Source organism: Anser cygnoides, chromosome 29, assembly GCF_040182565.1.
Source record: "Anser cygnoides isolate HZ-2024a breed goose chromosome 29, Taihu_goose_T2T_genome, whole genome shotgun sequence".
In the NCBI taxonomy this organism is placed as follows: Eukaryota; Metazoa; Chordata; class Aves; order Anseriformes; family Anatidae; genus Anser; species Anser cygnoides.
This window is the reverse complement of record NC_089901.1, coordinates 3,190,913-3,208,128: the sequence shown is the minus strand read 5'-3', so window position 1 is coordinate 3,208,128 and position 17,216 is coordinate 3,190,913. Positions and strand designations below refer to the sequence as shown.

Sequence of the window (17,216 nt, the reverse complement as noted above, 5' to 3'; positions counted from 1 at the left end):
GTCCTGGGGTAAATGGGGAGGGGATTGTCTTAGGGGGGATGGGGAGAGCGTGGGTGCAAGGAGGTGTAGGGCAGGGGGATATGGGGGGGGGAACTTTTAGGGATAAGGAGCAATGGGACATAGGGATAGGGGGGCGGTGGGGGCTATAGGGCAGGGAGTCCATAGGGCTGGAGATCCGTGGGGTTTATATCCTATGTTTTTATATATATTAAAAAAAAAAAAAAGGGATCTGGAGGCTATAGGGCAGAGGGCCTGTGGGGCTGGAGATCCATGGGGTTTAGATCCCATGTTTTTATATAAAAACAAGGGGATCTGGGGCCATGGAGGCTGTAGGACAGGGAGTCCGTAGAGCTGGAGATCCACGGGGTTTAGATCCCATGTTTTTATATAAAAACAACGGGACCTGGGGACATGGAGGCTGTAGGACAGGGAGTCCGTAGAGCTGGAGATCCACGGGGACATAAAAGCAAGGGGAGCTGGGGACAGGGATAGTTGGAGACATAAGGGACGTGGAGGCTATAGGACAGGGGGTTTATATCCTAGGTTTCTATATAAGAACAAGGGGAATTAGGGACAGGGATCAATGGGGGCATAGGGATAAGGGGACCTGGGGACAGGGAGCTCCTGGAGCCATGGGGGCTATATGGCAAAGGGGACTTGGAGACAGGGATCAATGGGGACGCCGAGCCTATAGGACAGGGGGTTTGTGGGGCTGGAGATCCATGGGGTTTGTATTCCGTGTTTTTCTATAAAAACAACAGGACCTGGGGGCAGGGATCAGTGGCGACGTAGGGACAATGGGACCTGGGGACAGGGAGCTTCTGGGGACACGGCGGCTATAGGACAGGGGCTTTCTATCCCATGTTTTTATATAAGAACAATGGGAAGTAGGGACAGGGAGACCGTGGGGACAGGGATCAGTGGGGACATAGGGGCAACGGGACCTGGGGATAGGGAGTTTCTGGAGGCTATATGGCAAAGGGGCCATGGGGATAATGGGACATGGAGGCTATAGGGCAGGGAGTCCATGGGGACAGGGGGACAAGGGAGTTTCTGAGGCCATGGGGACAGGGATTAATGGGACCTGTGGACAGAAAGGCTGTAGGACAGGCAGCCCGTGAGGACAGGGGTCGATAGGGACAATGGGATCTGGGGGATAGGGAGGTACTGGAGAGAGGGAAGCTATAGGGCAAGGGGGGCACGGGGACAGGGGTCAGTGGAGATATAGGGACACTGGGACCAGAGGACAGGGATCCAGGGGGACAGGGAGTTTCTGGGGACGGGGAGACCACGGGGACAGGGGTTAGTGGGGACGTGGGGACAGTGGGACCCGGGGCAGGGCTCCATGGGGACACGGAGGCCGTGGGGCAGGGCTGCGCCTGCAGCCCCACGAGCGGCCGCCAGGGGGCGACGGTGCCAAGAGGCTGGGGGCGGCTGCCCAGTATGGGGGGGGGGGCAAGGCCCAGTTTGGGGGGGTCCTGCTCGGTGTTAGGGGTCCCTGCCCAGTTTGGAGGCGGCCAATGCCCAGTCTGGGGGGGCTTCTGCCCAGTTTTAGGGGTCCCTTCCCAGTTTGGAGGGGGCCAATGCCCAGTCTGGGGGGGGCTTCTGCCCAGTTTTAGGGGTCCCTGCCCAGTTTGGAGGGGGTCAATGCCCAGTCTGGGGGGGCTCTGCCCAGTTTTAGGGGTCCCTGCCCAGTTTGGAGGGGGTCAATGCCCAGTCTGGGGGGGCTCTGCCCAGTTTTAGGGGTCCCTGCCCAGTTTGGAGGGGGTCAATGCCCAGTCTGGGGGGGCTCTGCCCAGTTTTAGGGGTCCCTGCCCAGTTTGGAGGGGGTCAATGCCCAGGTTGGGGGGGCCTGCTCAGTTCTGGGGGGGGGAGATCCTGACCAGTTTTAGGGGTTTCTGCCCAGTTTGGAGGCGGCCAATGCCCAGTTTGGCAGGGTCCTGCCCAGTCTGGGAGGCTCCTGCCCAGTTTTAGGGGTCCCTGCTCAGTTTAGAGGGGGTCAATGCCCAGTTTGGGGGGTTCTGCCTAGTCTGAGGGCTCCTGCCCAGTTGGGGGGGGGGGGGGTCCTGATGAGTTTTAGGGGTCCCTGCCCAGTTTGGAGGGGGTCAATGCCCAGTCGGGGGGGGGGGTCCTGGTGAGTTTTAGGGGTCCCTGCCCAGTTTGGAGGCAGCCAGCGCCCAGTTTGGGGTGGTCCTGCCCAGTTTGGGGTGATCCTGCCCAGATTGGGGGGGGGATCCCTGCCCACTTTGGGGAGGGGGGCAGCAGCCAGACCCTCCCGATCCCCAGACCCACCACTGGGGACTGTTCCCACCCCACCGCTGGTGGGCGCCCCTGCCCCCCCCCTCCCCCCCCCCATCTCCACTACCCCCCCTTACCCCTTCCAACCCCCCCCCCCCCGGCCCCACTGCCCCCTGCTCCCCACCCCCCACCCCCCCGGGGGGGTTTCCTGCCGCCGCTTTCCTCCGCGCCCGGCCTTGACGTCAGGCCCGCGGTGATTCACGCCGGGCTGGCACGCGGGACACGCCAGGACACGGCTGGACACGCCAGGACACGGTGGGAGGGACACGCCAGGACACACGGGGCACACCCTGCGCCGCGTGTCCCCCCCCCCCCCGGGGACCTGGGGGTCTGTGGCACTGCGGGGTGCTTCTGTCCCCGGGGTCTGCTGGAGACCCCTGGGGTGACAGCCCTGTCCCCTGCGTGGTGACATCCGTGTCCCTGTGTGTCCCTGCACGGTGACATCCCTTCCCTGCGTGTCCCCGCATGGTGACATCCCTGTCCCCATGTGTCCCCGCATGGTGACATCCCTGTCCTCTCGTGTTTGGGTATGGTCACATCCCCGTCCCCGTGTGTCCCCGCATGGTGACATCCGTGTCCCTGCATGGTGACACCTCTGTCCCCCTGTGTTCAGGCACAGTGACATCCCGGTCCCCATACAGTGACATCCCCAGCCCCCCGTGTCCCCACAAGGTCACATCCCTGTCCCCATGTGTCCCTGCACGGTGACATCCCCAGCCCCACGTGTCCCCACGTGGTGACATCCCTGGCCCTATGTGCTCAGGCACGGTGACATCCCTGTCCCCATATGGTGACATCCCCAGCCCCACGTGTCCCCACATGGTGACATCCCTGGCCCCACGTGTCCCCCCACGGTGACATCCCCATGCCCCCTCACCGTCCCGTCCCTCACTTCTCGTGTCCCCACTCGGTGCCATCCCCATCCCCTCGCCGCCCACCATGGTGACATCCCCACGCCACCCCGTGCCACGCCACGTCCCCGGCCTCCCTCCCCCCGCCCCCCTTTCCCCGGTGCCACCGCTGGGGCCCCGCTCCCCCCCGGTCCCCCCCTGCCCTTCCCGCAGCCCCGGCGCTGCCGCTTCCGCCCCCGCCGCCACCGGCCCCTTCCCACGGCACCGGGACGGTGGCCCTGGCCCCGCTCCCACCGGGGCTGTGCCGGGGCCGCTTATTTTTAGCGCTTGCTCCTTCCTGGCCGGATCCGGCACTCGCCTATTTTTTGCCACGGCGCCGTGCGGGACCCGGAGGGGGGGGACAGGGGATGGGGACGACACACAAAGACAGGGACAGGGGTGGTGGCCCCATCCGTGTCCCCCCAAAGCAGGGCACGGAGCCCCCGGCGAGCCGGCGGCGGGTGCTCAGGGGACATCGGGTGACGGCGGGCAGGGGGTGGCCGTCCCCTTGCCACCGCCGGGTGGGACAGGGTGTCCCCGAGAGGCGCCGGATCCGGGCGCCAGCGCCAGGTCAGGGTGGGGTTGAATGGAGCAAGGCCAAGGTGACCCCGAGCCCTCGGTGTCCCACATCCCCCCCGCCACGGCCACCCCGGTGGCTTCGGCCACCGCGCCTTGGGTTGTCCCCAAGCCACCACTGGGGTCCCCCTCACCGTGGGACGAGGCCACGATGCCGGGAAGCGGTGTCCCCCCCCCCCTCCCTCCCTGCCCTTGCGGTGGCTTCCCGGCTTCCCGGCGAGGGACACGAGGGACACGAGGGACACGCGGCGCTTCCTTCCTCCCCACCCCTGCGGCGGCGGCGCACGGGGACGCGGCCTCGCACGTGGCCCCAGCCCTGTGCATGCGGTGGCCCCGTGGCCCCCCCCATACACCAAGGGAGGAGGGGGTCCCGCGTCCCCTGTCCCCACTTGTGCCACATGCCAGGACCCGGAGCGAGAGCAGAGCCCGGGCTGGCGTTAAATTACAGCTTTTATGGCATTCTCTACAGGGGTCCCGCAGCACCCAGAGCGAGCCATGCACCCCGTTTTGGGGTGGAGCGCTCGCCCAGCCATGGGGTGCACCCAGTTTTTTGGGGTGCAGCGCTCACCCAGCCTTAGGGCGCTGCAGCACCCCCAGGTTTGGGGTGCCCCAATGCACCCAGCTCTGCAGTACGGAGACGCACCCAGCTTTGGGGTGAGCATGCACCCGGTTTTGGGGTGAGCATGCACCCAGTTTTGGGGTGTAGTGTTGCATCCAGCTTTGGGGTGAGCACGCACCCGGTTTTGGGGTGAGCATGCACCCAGCTTTGGGGTGAGCATGCACCCAGCTTTGGGGTGTAGTGTTGCACCCAGCTTTGGGGTGCAACGTTGCACTCAGGGCTCGGGTGAGCATGCACCCAGCTTTGGGGTGAGCATGCACCCAGGTCTGGGGCACAACATTGCACCCAAGTCTGGGGTCCAGCATTGCACCCAGCTTCGGGGCGAGCGTGCACCCAGCTTCGGGGTGAGTGCGCGCCCAGCTTCGGGGTGAGCGTGCACCCATCTCTGGAGCACAGCGCTGCACCCAGCTTCGGGGTGAGCGCGCGCCCAGCTGTGGCGCACGGCCTCGCGCCCAGTTTCAGGGCGCAGCGCCCAGCGGCGGGCTCACAGGCGCGCCTCGGCCGGGCGCTCGGGGTGCGGGCGCCGCAGGCGCAGGCGGGAGAGGCGCGCCAGGCGCTGCAGGTCGAAGGGCAGGCAGCGCGCCTCGCGCGTCACGGCCAGCTCGGAGAAGAAGGCGCGCTCGCGCGGCAGCCCCGGCTCGCCCTCGCCCTGCTCCAGGTCCTTCACCACCCCGAGGATCTCCTGGCGCGCCGCCTGGCTCCGCAGCCCCCGCACGTCCAGCACCGCCGCCACGTGCTTCCTCCTGCGGGACCCAGCGGGGTGGTGAGGGGGGGGCGCGGTGCTTGGGGGGAGCAGGGGGCTGGGTGTGGGGTGAGTGGGCACCCCGCTGGGCGTGAGTGGGCACCCTGTTCTGGGGCGAGTGGGCACCCTGCTTTGGGGCGAGTGGGCACCCAGCTTTGGGGTCAGCATCGCGCCCAGCTTGGGGTGACTGGGCACCCAGATTTGGGGTTAGAATACCCCCTATTTGGGGTGGGCATTGCACTGAGCTTGGGGTGAGTGGGCACCTAGACTGGGGAGAGTGGGCACCCTGTTTTGGGGTGAGCAGGCACCTATCTTTGGGGTGAGCATTGCACCCAGATTGGGGTGAGGGGGCACCCCGCTTCGGTGTGAGCGTGCAGCCAGCTCTGGGGCCAGCCCTCTTCCCAGCTCTAACTGGTCCCAGTTGAAGGCCTGACTGGGGCTATTTAAAGCCCGCCAGGCGCCGGAGCTTGGCCCCGCGCCCGGGGGTGTCCGGCCTTGTCCTGCAGGGCCCACGCGTGCCACCAGCCCCGAGGGCGGCCGCGGGTGACCCAGGGACGGGGAGGGGACTTGGCGCGGGACGCGGCGGCGGCGGGCGGCCAGGAGGGACCGGCAGCGGGCGGGGGCTGCCGGGAAGGACAGAGGCGGCGTCCTGCCACCCGTGGGGACACCACGTCCTGCCCCGGTCCCTGCGGGGAGGTGGCGTCCTGCCTGGCCATGCCACCTTGCTCCTGTCCCCGTGGGGACATGTGCCACCATGCTGCCATCCCCATGGGGACACACGTGCCACCCCACTCCCATCCCCATGGGGACACACGTGCAACCCCGCTCCCATCCCCATGGAGACACACGTGCCACCCTGCTCCCATCCCCATGGGGACACACGTGCAACCCCGCTCCCATCCCCATGGAGACACACGTGCCACCCTGCTCCCATCCCCATGGGGACACACGTGCCACCCTGCTCCCATCCCCATGGGGACACACGTGCCACCCCGCTCCCATCCCCATGGGGCCACGCGTGCCACCAGGCTCCATCCCCCCCCGGGGTCAGGGTGTCCTGCGTGGCCGTGCCACCCTCCCGGGGACCGCTGTCCCCCCTCCCCACCCCCTTGGGGACCGCCACTCACCGGACATCGGGGAAGTCGCGCACCAGGACGCCCACCTCCATCTGCAGCGCCGCCGTGTCCTCCAGCACCAGCAGCTCCCGCAGCCGCGGCACCACCGAATCCAGCCAGGGCGAGGCCGAATCCTGCCGGCACAGCAGTCTCAGTGCCACCTGGGGGGGGGGGGGGCACCACCCGTGGGTGCCGGGGGGGGGGGGGGGTCCCGGTGCTCACCAAGCGGCCGAAGAGCTCGCGGAGCTGCCGGGCTTCGTCGCCCAGGCGGGCGGCCACGCGGGCGCGCATCTTGGCCGAGGTGCAGACCAGGCGCGCCTGCAGCAGCGGCCGCACGTACTCGATGAGCACCCGCCGGTGCACCTCGCTCACCAGCACCTGCGACACACGGGGGTCAGCACCCACGGGTGCCGCCGGCACCCAGCCCGCCGCCGCCGGCACCCACCTGGTAGGGCTCGGGGCGCAGCGGGCGCAGCTTCTGGGTGAAGCTGGTGATGAGCATCACGATGGTGTCGAAGGCGTCCGAGCTCGTCAGCCACTTGCGCTTCATCAGCTTGTTGAAGTAGGGCTGGGCGAGGGGCAGGCACCCAGTGGGTGACACCCCGGCGTCGCACCCAGGGGGCCTCGCCTCAACCCAGTACCCAGGGGTGGAACCATCACCGTGGGCTTCACCTCAGCTCAGCACCCAATGGTGGAACCATCACAGTGGGTTTCATCTCAGCCCAGCACCCAATGGTGGCACCATCATTATGGGTTTCACCTCAACCCAGCACCCAACAGTGGCACCAACACCAGGAGCTTCACCTCCACTCAGCACCCAGTGGTGGCACCACCACCAGGGGCTTCATCCCAGCTCAGCACCCAATGGTGGCACCATCATTATGGGTTTCACCTCAACCCAGCACCCAACAGTGGCACCAACACCAGGAGCTTCACCTCCACTCAGCACCCAGTGGTGGCACCACCACCAGGGGCTTCATCCCAGCTCAGCACCCAATGGTGGCACCATCATCATGGGCTTCACCTCAACTCAGCACCCAACGGTGGCACCACCACCAGGGGCTTCATCCCAGCTCAGCACCCAATGGTAGTGCCATCACCAGGGGCTTCATCTCAACTCAGCACCCAAGGGTGGCACCACCACCAGGGGTTTCACCTCAACCCAACACCCAACAGCGGCGCCAACACCAGGGGCTTCACCTCAACCCAGCACCCAACAGATGGGCGCCACCACCAGGGGCTTCGCCTCAGCTCAGCACCCAAGGGTGGGCACCCTGCCCGGCACCCAGGGGCACCTGGGGCACCACCCCCGCCGCACCGCGCCGCGCGGTCACCTTGAGGTCCTCGAAGAGGCGCTGGGTGAGGACGTGGTTGCAGAGCCGCGTCACCTTGTCCAGGGTGGCGTGGGCTTGGCGCCGTGGCTCCTCGCCCTCCGGGTGCCCGAACTGTGCCAGGCGCTCGGCGAAGGCCCTGCCGCGCGGGGCAGTCAGCGGGTGCTGAAGGGTGCCCCAGCACCCCGGGGACGCCAGGGACACCAGGGATCCCCGAGCACCCTGGGGACCCCAAGCACCCTGGGGACTCCAAGCACCCTGGAGACCTCAAGCTCCCCAAGGACACCCAGCACCCCAAGCACCCCAGGGACCTCAGGAACCAGGATCCCCCAAGCACCCTAAGGACCCCTATGACCCCTGGGCACACCAGGGACCCACAAGCACCCTGGAGACACCAGGGACCCTCAGCACCCAAAGGACCCCCAGCACTCTAGGGACACCAGGGACCTCCAAGCACCCCAAGGACCCCAAGTCCTCCAAGGACCCCAAGCACCCCAGGGACACCAGGGACCCCCAAGGACCCCAAGTCCCCCTGGGACCCCAAGCACCCCAGGGAACCCCAGCACCCCAAGGACCCCAAGTCCCCCAGGGACCCCAAGCACCCTGGGGATGCCAGGGGACCCCCAAGCACCCTGAGCACCCCAGGAACCCCAAGCACCCTGAAGACACCAGAGACCCCCAGCACCCAAAGGACCCCCAGCACCCTAGGGACACCAGGGACCTCCAAGCACCCCAAGGACCCCAAGTCCCCCTGGGACCCCAAGTCCCCCTGGGACCCCCAGCACCCCAGGGACCCCAAGTCCCCCAAGCACCCTGGAGACACCAGGGACCCCCAGCACCCCACCCACCCCAGGGACCCAGTGCCCGGGGTGCCCTCACCTGAAGGGGGGGCAGCAGTTGACCAGGGCGATGGCCCGGCCGGTGGCACCGTCAGGGGGGGTGGCTTCGCCGGGGGCCTCCAGGAACCGCTCCACCTTCCGCTGGAAACTGCGGCACCCACGGGGGTCACCCACAGTGGCACCCTGGGGACCCTGGCACCACGCTCGTCCAGTGCCCCCTGTCCCCCACGTGTCCCCCACACCCATCCCAGCTCTGTCCCGTGTCCCCTGTGGCCCCGTGTCCCTGCACCCGTCCCCGGTTCCTCACGTCACCGTGCCCATCTGCTGTCCCCCCCATGTCCCCTCTGTTCCCAAATGTCCCCATGCCCATTTCCTGTCCCCCCATAGCCCTGCGTCCCCCGTACCTCCGCGCCCGCCCCTCTGCCCCGAGCCCCCACTGTCCCCACGCCACCCCATGTCCCCCCGTGCCCCATGCCCCATGCCACCCCATGTCCCTGTGCCCTCCCATGCCCCCTGTCCCCAAACCTGTCCCCACGCCACCCCGTGTCCCCGTGCCCACCTGTGCAGGAAGGCCACCAGCACGCCCAGCAGGCTGTGGGCCATCTCCATGCCGAATTCAGGGGTGATCTGGGGGGCTCGGTCCACGTGCGCCCGCAGCAGCTGTGGGCACGGGCACCGCTGGGGACGGGGACGTGGCCACCACCCCGGTGTCCCCTGGGGGTGCCAGCCGCCACCCTGCTGTCCCCTAGGGTGCCAGCCACCACCCCAATGTCCCTCCACGTCCCCCGTGCTCCCCACGGCCCGGTGTCCCGGTATCTTGTGGGACACCCAGGCAGCCCCACGGGGGCGGGGGGCACCCTGCAGGGCACCGGGTCCCCAAGGGGCTGGGGACACGGGACAGAGCCGTACCCCGGTGACACGGGTGGCCAGTCCCTCCTGCAGGTCATCGCTGGAAGCCTCCTCGGCCCACGTGTCCTCGCTGAGCTGCAGCTCCTGCGCCACCGCCACCTCCACCTTCGCCTGGGGACCGGGGACACGTGGGGACACCAAGCATGGGGACGGGGGGGGCGCAGGGCCAACGCCTGCCCCCAGCCTTGGGACTTGTCGTGGTGCCCGCCCCAGTGCCCAAACTGGTGCCACCGCAGTGCCCATCTTGGCTGTCCCCATGCCAGTCCCAGTGTTGCCCCAGTGCCCATCCCAGTGCCACCCCAGTGTCCATCATGGCTGTCCCCATGCCAGTCCCAGTGCCACTCCAGTGCCCATCGTGTCTGTCCCCATGCCCATTCCAGTGCCACCCCAGTGCCCGTCCCAGTACCACCCCAGTGCCCATCGTGTCTGTCCCCATGCCCATCCCAGTGCCACCCCAGTGCCCGTCCCAGTACCACCCCAGTGCCCATCGTGTCTGTCCCCATGCCCATCCCAGTCCCACCCCAGTGCCCACGGTATCCCCACCCCAATGCCACCCCGGTGCCACCCCGGTGCCCATCCCATCCCCGCCACGCACCCGCCGGGGCCGTACCTTGACGGCGGCGATGCAGGACCTCTCGAGGCCCCGCTGGGTCTCGGGGGGCAGGAGGGGTCCCAGCGCCTGTGCCTGCAGCAGGGCCCCGATCTCGGGGTGCCCCAGCACCTCCCTGCGGGCACAGAGCCCTCAGAGCACCCACCCGGGGCGGCATCACAACACACCCGGTGTCACCCACCCACCGCCTTGGGGACAGCCCCGGGGGTGCGCAGCGGGACAGGGGGGCAGCATCGGATGCCCAGTGGGCTGGGGGGGGGGGGGGAGATGGGTGACAAGGGGTGCTCAGAGTGTGAAGGGAATGGGTGCTGAGGGGTCCCATGGGTGGCACCAGGTGAGAGTGGGTGCCCAGCGTGCCAAGGGGCCAAGCACCACGGGGTCCCACGGGTGACAAGGGGTGCCCGGCGTGCCAAGGGGCCAAGCACCACGGAGTCCCATGGGTGACTGGGCACCCAGCGTGCCAAGGGGCCAAGCACCATGGAGTCCCACGGGTGACAAGGAGTGCCCGGCGTGCCAAGGGGATGGGCACCATGGGGTCCCACGGGTGACAATGGGTGCCTGGCGTGCCAAGGGGATGGGCACCACGGGGTCCCACGGGTGACAATGGGCACCCAGCGTGCCAAGGGGCCAAGCACCACGGGGTCCCACGGGTGTCACCGGGCAGCCCGGGCGTCTCACCTGGGGTAGGCGTTGCTGTGCCAGTCGAGCAGCAGGTAGAGGTCGGGCACGGCCAGGGGCCGCTGCGCCAGGGCGCCCAGCTGCTGCGCCAGCGCCCGGTGGTACCCGCGGGCGTAGACCCCGAAGGCGCCGTACTCGGCGGGGTACGCGGGGGCCACGTGGCACCGCACGGCCCCCAGGTCGGCCACCAGCCGGCCGGCCAGCGCCGCCAGCCGCGCGCCCAGCCCGGCGGCGGGTGCCACCTGCGCCAGCCGCTCGCCCGCCGCTCGCCCCACGGCCTCCTGCCAGCGCCGCCGCAGGGAGCGCGGGCGCCCCGGGGTGCCCGGCGGGTGCCGGCGGTCGGCCGCCTCTTCCTGCTCCAGCACCCGCACCACCAAGCGCAGGGGCGGGTAGGGGCGCCCGGCCGGCACCGCTTCGCCCACCACCGCCCAGAGCTGCGCCAGCAGCGCCTCGTACAGCAGGGCCACATCCCGCGCCTGCCGCCCCGCCGCGGGGACCGGGGACGGCGGGGACGGTGCCACCCCTGCGGCCGCCGCCGCCGCCGCCGCCGCCACGCACTCGGCCTCCAGCGCGATGATCTGCTCGTCGGCCGCCACCAGCTCCCGGCGCTGGATCAGCTCCAGGATCTCCAGCACTAGGTGTGGGAGGCACCCATGGGTGCTGCAGACCCGGCGGCCGGGAGATCCAGCTGGGCGCTCCACGTCCCCCATATCCCCATCCCCATGTCCCCATCCCAATGTTCCCCGTCCCTATGTCCCCATCCCCACGTCCCGCATCCCTGTGTCCCCATGTCCCCATCCTTACGTCCTCATCTCAATGTCCCCCATCCCCACGTCCTCATCTCAAGGTCCCCTATCCCCACGCCCCCATGTCCCCATCCCCACATCCCCATCCCAATGTCCCCATGTCCCCGTCCCCATGTCCCCATCCCCACATCCCCATCCCAATGTCCCCTAATCCCATGTCCCCATCCCCACGTCCCCATCCCAATGTCCCTTAACCCCACGCCCCCCATCGTCCCCCATGCCCACGTCCCCATCCCAATGTCCCCCATTCCCATCCCCACGTCCCCACGTCCCCACATCCCCACCCAACTCTCCCCCGTCCCCTTGCCCCCAGCCCCACGTCCCCGTCCCCGCTCACCCGAGAGCGGCTCCTTGGCCTTGCTGCGCGCCTCCTGCCGCCGTCCCCCCGGTGTCCCCGTCCCCATCGGGCGCCCCGTCGGGCTCGGTTGGTGGCGGCGAGCGCTCGGCCAGGGACGCTCGGCGTCCCTTTGTCCCCAGGGCCAGCCGCAGCAGCGAGCTGCGCTTGGGGACCGGCCGCTCGGCCAGGGCCTCCACGCTCGCCTTGCGCCGCCCCGGCAGCCTCCGCAGGAGCCCGAAATCCTCGGAACGCCGCCGCAGCCCCCGTGCGCGGCCCCCGTCCCCGTCCCCATCCCCGTCCCCAGCTTTGGGGCCGGGGCGGCGAGCGCGGCCGAAGGGTGCCAGCCCCACCAGGCGCTCCAGGGTGGCCCGGCGCCTGTAGCGGCTCTCGGGGCTGGCGGCGAAGGGGTCGCCATCCTCCTCCTCCTCCTTGGGGGCTTTCTTCAGCAGAGGCATGGCCTGCGGGCAGCACGGCAGCGGGGTGGCACCGGGGCACCTCAACGGGTGCAACACAGGGAGACCTCCCTGTGCACGCCGCTGCGCAACCCCGTCGTGCACAACGCTCCGTGCAACCCCCTCCGTGCAAGCACACCGTGCACACTGCTCCGTGCAACCCCCTCCGTGCAAGCACACCGTGCACACCACTCCATGCAACCCCCCCCCATGCAACCACACCGTGCACAACGCTCTGTGCAACCCCTCTGTGCAACCACACCGTGCACAACGCTCCGTGCAACCCCTCTGTGCAACCCCCCCATGCAACCACACCGTGCACAACGCTCTGTGCAACCCCTCTGTGCAACCACACCGTGCACACCGCTCCGTGCAACCCCCCCGTGCAACCACACCGTGCACACCGCTCCGTGCAACCCCCCCCCGTGCAACCCCCCCCGTGCAACCACACTGTGCACACCGCTCCGTGCAACCTCTCCGTGCAACCACACCGTGCACAACGCTCTGTGCAACCCCTCTGTGCACACCGCTCTGTGCAACCTCTCCGTGCAACCTCTCCGTGCAATCCTGCCACGCACACCGCTCTGTGCAACCCCCCCCGGTGCAGCCCCTGTGAGTGTGCAACTGCTCCGTGCAAGCCCACACGTGCCACCCCCACGAGCGTGCAACTGCTCCGTGCATCCCCTCCACGCAAAGCCAGCCGTGCAACCCCCGTGAGCATGCACCCGCTCCGCGCACCCCCCCCCCCGTGCAAACCCACTCATGCAACTCCCATGAGTGTACAGTTGCGTCGTGCAACCCCACCGTGCAAACCCCTCCGTGCAAACCCCTCCGTGCAAACCCCTCCATGCAAACCCCCCCCCGGAGCACACAAACCCCCTGAGCGTGCAAACTGCTCCGTGCGAACTGCTCCGTGCAAACTGCTCCGTGCAAACTGCTCCGTGCAAACCCCATCCGTGCGACCTTCCACAAGCGCGCACCCACTTCACGCACCCCTTCTGTGCAACCCTCCCCCCCGAGTGTGCAAACCCCATCCGTGCAACCCCCCCCGGAGCGCGCAAACCCCATCCGTGCAAACTGCTCCGTGCAAACCCCATCCGTGCAACCCCCCCCGGGGCGTGCAAACCCCATCCGTGCAACCCCCCCGGGGCGTGCAAACCCCATCTGTGCAACCCCCCCGAGGCGTGCAAACCCCATCCGTGCAACCCCCCTGGGGCGTGCAACCCCCATCCATCCGTGCAAACCCCCTCCTTGCACCCCCACCTCCTTGCGCCCCCCCCCCTTGCACCCCCACCTCCTTGCACCCCTTCTCCGTGCAACTCCCCCGGGCTTGCACACACCCCCCCCCCCCGGTGCGACCCCCCCCGCACCCCTCGCACCCCCTCGGTCGCTCCCCGCCGAGCCGCCGCCGCCGCCGCCGGTCCCCGCGGAGCAGCGGGCGCGGGGCCGGGGGTTTCCTGAGGAAGCGCCGCCCCCCCCCCCCGCCACCGCCCCCGCCCGGGGCAGGGTCAGCCCCGGTTCCGCTGGCACCGGGAGGGGGGGGGACGGAGGGGGGGGCGGGAGGGGGGAGGGGGAAAAGGGGGAGGGGGTGGGGGGAGTGAGCCGTGGGACCCCTGTGCCCAACGGTGCCCAATGTCCCCCTGTCCCCCTGTCCCCATGTCCCCCTGTCCCCATATCCCCATATCCCCATGTCCCCATATCCCCATGTCCCCACGTCCCCATATCCCATGTCCCCATGTCCCCATGTCCCCCTGTCCCCATATCCCCTGTCCCCATGTTCCCATGTCCCCCTGTCCCCATATCCCCATGACCCATGTCCCCATGTCCCCATATCCCCATATCCCCATATCCCCATGTCCCAATGTCCCCGTGTCCCAATGTCCCCATGTCCCCATATCCCCATATCCCATGTCCCCATGTCCCCATGTTCCCATGTCCCCCTGTCCCCATATCCCATGTCCCTATGTCCCTATATCCCATATCCCCAAGTCCCCATATCCCTATTTCCCCCTGTCCCCATGTCCCATATCCCATATCCCCAAGTCCCCATATCCCATGTCCCCATGTCCCCATGTCTCATGTCCCTAGTGTCCCCGTCCCCATGTCTCCATGTTCCTATATCCCTGTCCCATTTGTCACTGATGTCCCCATGTGCCTACATGTCATGCTGCATCCGATGTCCCCATGTCCACACCCAAACGTCCCCTTTTAGCATGTGCCCAGTGTCCCCCATGTCGCCATGTCCCCAATGTCCCCCATATCCCCGTCCCCCATATCCCAATGTCCCCAATGTCCCCATATCCCCACGCCTCCCACATCCAAATGTCCCCTTTTATCATGTGCCCAGCGTCCCCCATGTCCCCATATCCCCAATGTCCCCATGTCCCCCAATGTCCCCATATCCCCATGTCCCCATATCCCCAATGTCCCCATGTCCCCCAATGTCCCCATATCCCCATGTCCCCATATCCCCAATGTCCCCATGTCCCCCAATGTCCCCATATCCCCATGTCCCCATATCCCCAATGTCCCCATGTCCCCCAATGTCCCCATATCCCCATGTCCCTATATCCCCAATGTCCCCATGTCCCCATATCCCCATATCCCCAATGTCCCCATGTCCCCTCATGTTGCTATGTCCCTGTCCCATATGTCACTAATGTCCCCATACATCCACGTGTCATGCTGCATCCCATGTCGCCAATGTCCCCATGTCTCCAATGTCCCCAATGTCCCCAGTGTCCCCATGTTCCCCCATGTTCCTACATCCCTGTCACTAATGTCCCCGTGTATCCACGTCATGACATATCTCAAGTCCCCAATGTCCCCATATCCCCATGTCCCCCTATATCCAGATGTCCCCTTTTGTCACGTCCCCAATGTCCCCATGTCCCCCAATGATGTCCCCGATGTCCCCACATCCCCATATCCCTCAATGTCCCCAATGTCCCCCAATGTCCCCAGTGCCCCATGTTCCCCAATGTCCCCATATCCCCAATGTCCCCCAATGTCCCCATGTCCCCAGTGTCCCCCAAGGTCCCCAATGTCCCCAATGTCCCCCAATGTCCCCAATGTCTCCTAATGTCCCCAATGTCCCCATGTCCCCCAATGTCCCCATGTCCCCAATGTCCCCCCAGTGTCCCCAATGTCCCCATGTCCCCCAGTGTCCCCAGGTCCCCCAATGTCCCCAATATCCCCAATGTCCCCATGTCCCCCAATGTCCCCAATGTCTCCTAATGTCCCCATGTCTCCAATGTCCCCCAATGTCCCCCAATGTCCCCAATGTCCCCATGTCCCCCCAATGTCCCCAATGTCCCCCAATCCCCATATGTCACTGAAGTCCCCCTATATCCACATGTCATGGGATGCAGCACGCCCGCCCCCCCCCCCCCCGTGTCCCCACGTCCCCACTTTGTCCCCACGTCCCCCCCCCGTGTCCCCACGAGCCCACGTGACGTCGTGCCCCACGTGTCAGTCGCGCCCCCCCCCCGCTCCCGGCCGCGCCGGGCACTCAGGGGTTAACGCTCCCCCCCCGGCTCCCGATTGGCTAAGGCACCAGCCAATGGGGAGGAGGAAGTAGCGCGGGCCCCGCCCCCGCTTGGGGGCCGGCCGGCCTGTCTCCATGCCGCGGCGCAGCCAATGGGGAGCAGCCCCGCCTGCGCCCGGCCGCCGCAGAGGGCGCTGATTGGCTATCGAGCCGCGAAGGGAGGCGTGGCCGGCCACGCCCTGGCGCACCTCTTAAAGGCGAAGGCGGGGCCACGCGTGGCGCTCCCACGGCCCCGGGTCCCGCCGGGCTCCGCACCCCCAAATGCCCCCTGCACCCCAAATGCCCCCCAGCCCCAAATGCCCCCTGCACCCCAAATGCCCCCTGTATCCCCTATACCCCCCTGCACCCCAAATCCTCCTTGCACCCCAAATACCCCCTGCTCCCCCTCTGACCCCCCAGACCCAAGTGCCCCTTGCACCCCAATTCCCCCCTGCACCCCCAAATGCCCCCCTGCACCCCAAATCCCACCCTTCACCCCAAATTCCCCCTGCTCTCCCTGTGATCCCCCCTGCACCCCAATTCCCCCCTGCACCCCAAATACACCCCCGCACCCCAAATTCCCCCTGGCACCCCAATTCTCCCCTGTACCCCAAACGCCCCCTGCACCCCAATTCCCCCTTGGCACCCCAATTCCCCCCTGCACCCCAAGTGCCCCCTGCACCCCAAATTCCCCCCTGCACCCCCAAGTGCCCCCCACCCCCAAATGCCCCCTGCACCCCAAATTCCCCCTGACACCCCAATTCCCCCCTGCACCCCAAATCCCTCCCTGCACCCCAAATGCCCCCTGTACCCCAAATGCCCCCTGCACCCCAATTCCCCCTTGGCACCCCAATTCCCCCCTGCACCCCAAGTGCCCCCACACCCCTAAATGCCCCCTGCACCCCCAAATGCCCCCTATACCCCAAATTCCCCCCTGCACCCCAAATGCCCCCTGGCACCCCAGTTCCCCCCTGCACCCCAAATAAACCCCTGCACCCCAATTCTCCCCTGCACCCCAAATCCCTCCCTGCACCCCAAATGCCCCCTGTACCCCAAATGCCCCCTGCACCCCAATTCCCCCCTGGCACCCCAATTCCCCCCTGCACCCCAAGTGCCCCCTGCACCCCAAAATCCCCCCTGCACCTCCAAGTGCCCCCACACCCCTAAATGCCCCCTGCACCCCAAGTGCCCCCTGCACCCCAAATTCCCCCCTGCACCCCCAAATGCCCCCTATACCCCCAATTCCCCCCTGCACCCCAAATGCCCCCTGGCACCCCAATTCCCCCCTGCACCCCAATTCCCCCCTGCACCCCAAATAAACCCCTGCAACCCAAATCCCCCCTGCACCCCAATTCCCCCCTGCACCCCAAATTCCCCCCGCACCCCCCAACCCCCCCTCCCTCTGCCGCGTCCCCTTTAAGAGGCCCCTCCCCTCCCCGCCGGGCCCGGCCCCGCTCCCTCCCGGTTCCGCTTCCGCTCCGGGCCCCG

At 67.6% G+C, this 17,216-nt stretch overlaps 1 protein-coding gene across 1 annotated transcript; it reads right to left on the bottom strand.

The window, feature by feature from the left end:
• Positions 1-4,196: 4,196 nt before the first annotated feature.
• EXOC3L2 (exocyst complex component 3 like 2) lies at positions 4,197-11,317 on the bottom strand. Its single transcript, XM_066984604.1, has 10 exons — positions 10,608-11,317; positions 9,930-10,044; positions 9,320-9,430; positions 8,970-9,070; positions 8,451-8,558; positions 7,575-7,710; positions 6,686-6,808; positions 6,463-6,618; positions 6,253-6,374; positions 4,197-5,126 (listed from the first exon to the last, which is right to left on the bottom strand). Exons 1-10 carry the CDS (start codon positions 11,315-11,317, stop codon positions 4,868-4,870), a joined length of 1,941 nt encoding a protein of 646 aa, XP_066840705.1. The 3' UTR covers positions 4,197-4,867.
• Positions 11,318-17,216: the final 5,899 nt, after the last annotated feature.

Excerpts from the sequence above, each read along its gene's own strand:
- EXOC3L2 (XM_066984604.1), bottom strand. The coding sequence starts at position 11,317 with ATGGGGGACGTGGAGCGCCCAGCTGGATCTCCCGGCCGCCGGGTCTGC. Across the intron at positions 9,431-9,929 it reads CCTGCATCGCCGCCGTCAAG|GCGAAGGTGGAGGTGGCGGT; the intron begins GTACGGCCCCGG and ends CCCGGTCCCCAG. Across the intron at positions 6,375-6,462 it reads GCGAGCTCTTCGGCCGCTTG|GATTCGGCCTCGCCCTGGCT; the intron begins GTGAGCACCGGG and ends CTGTGCCGGCAG.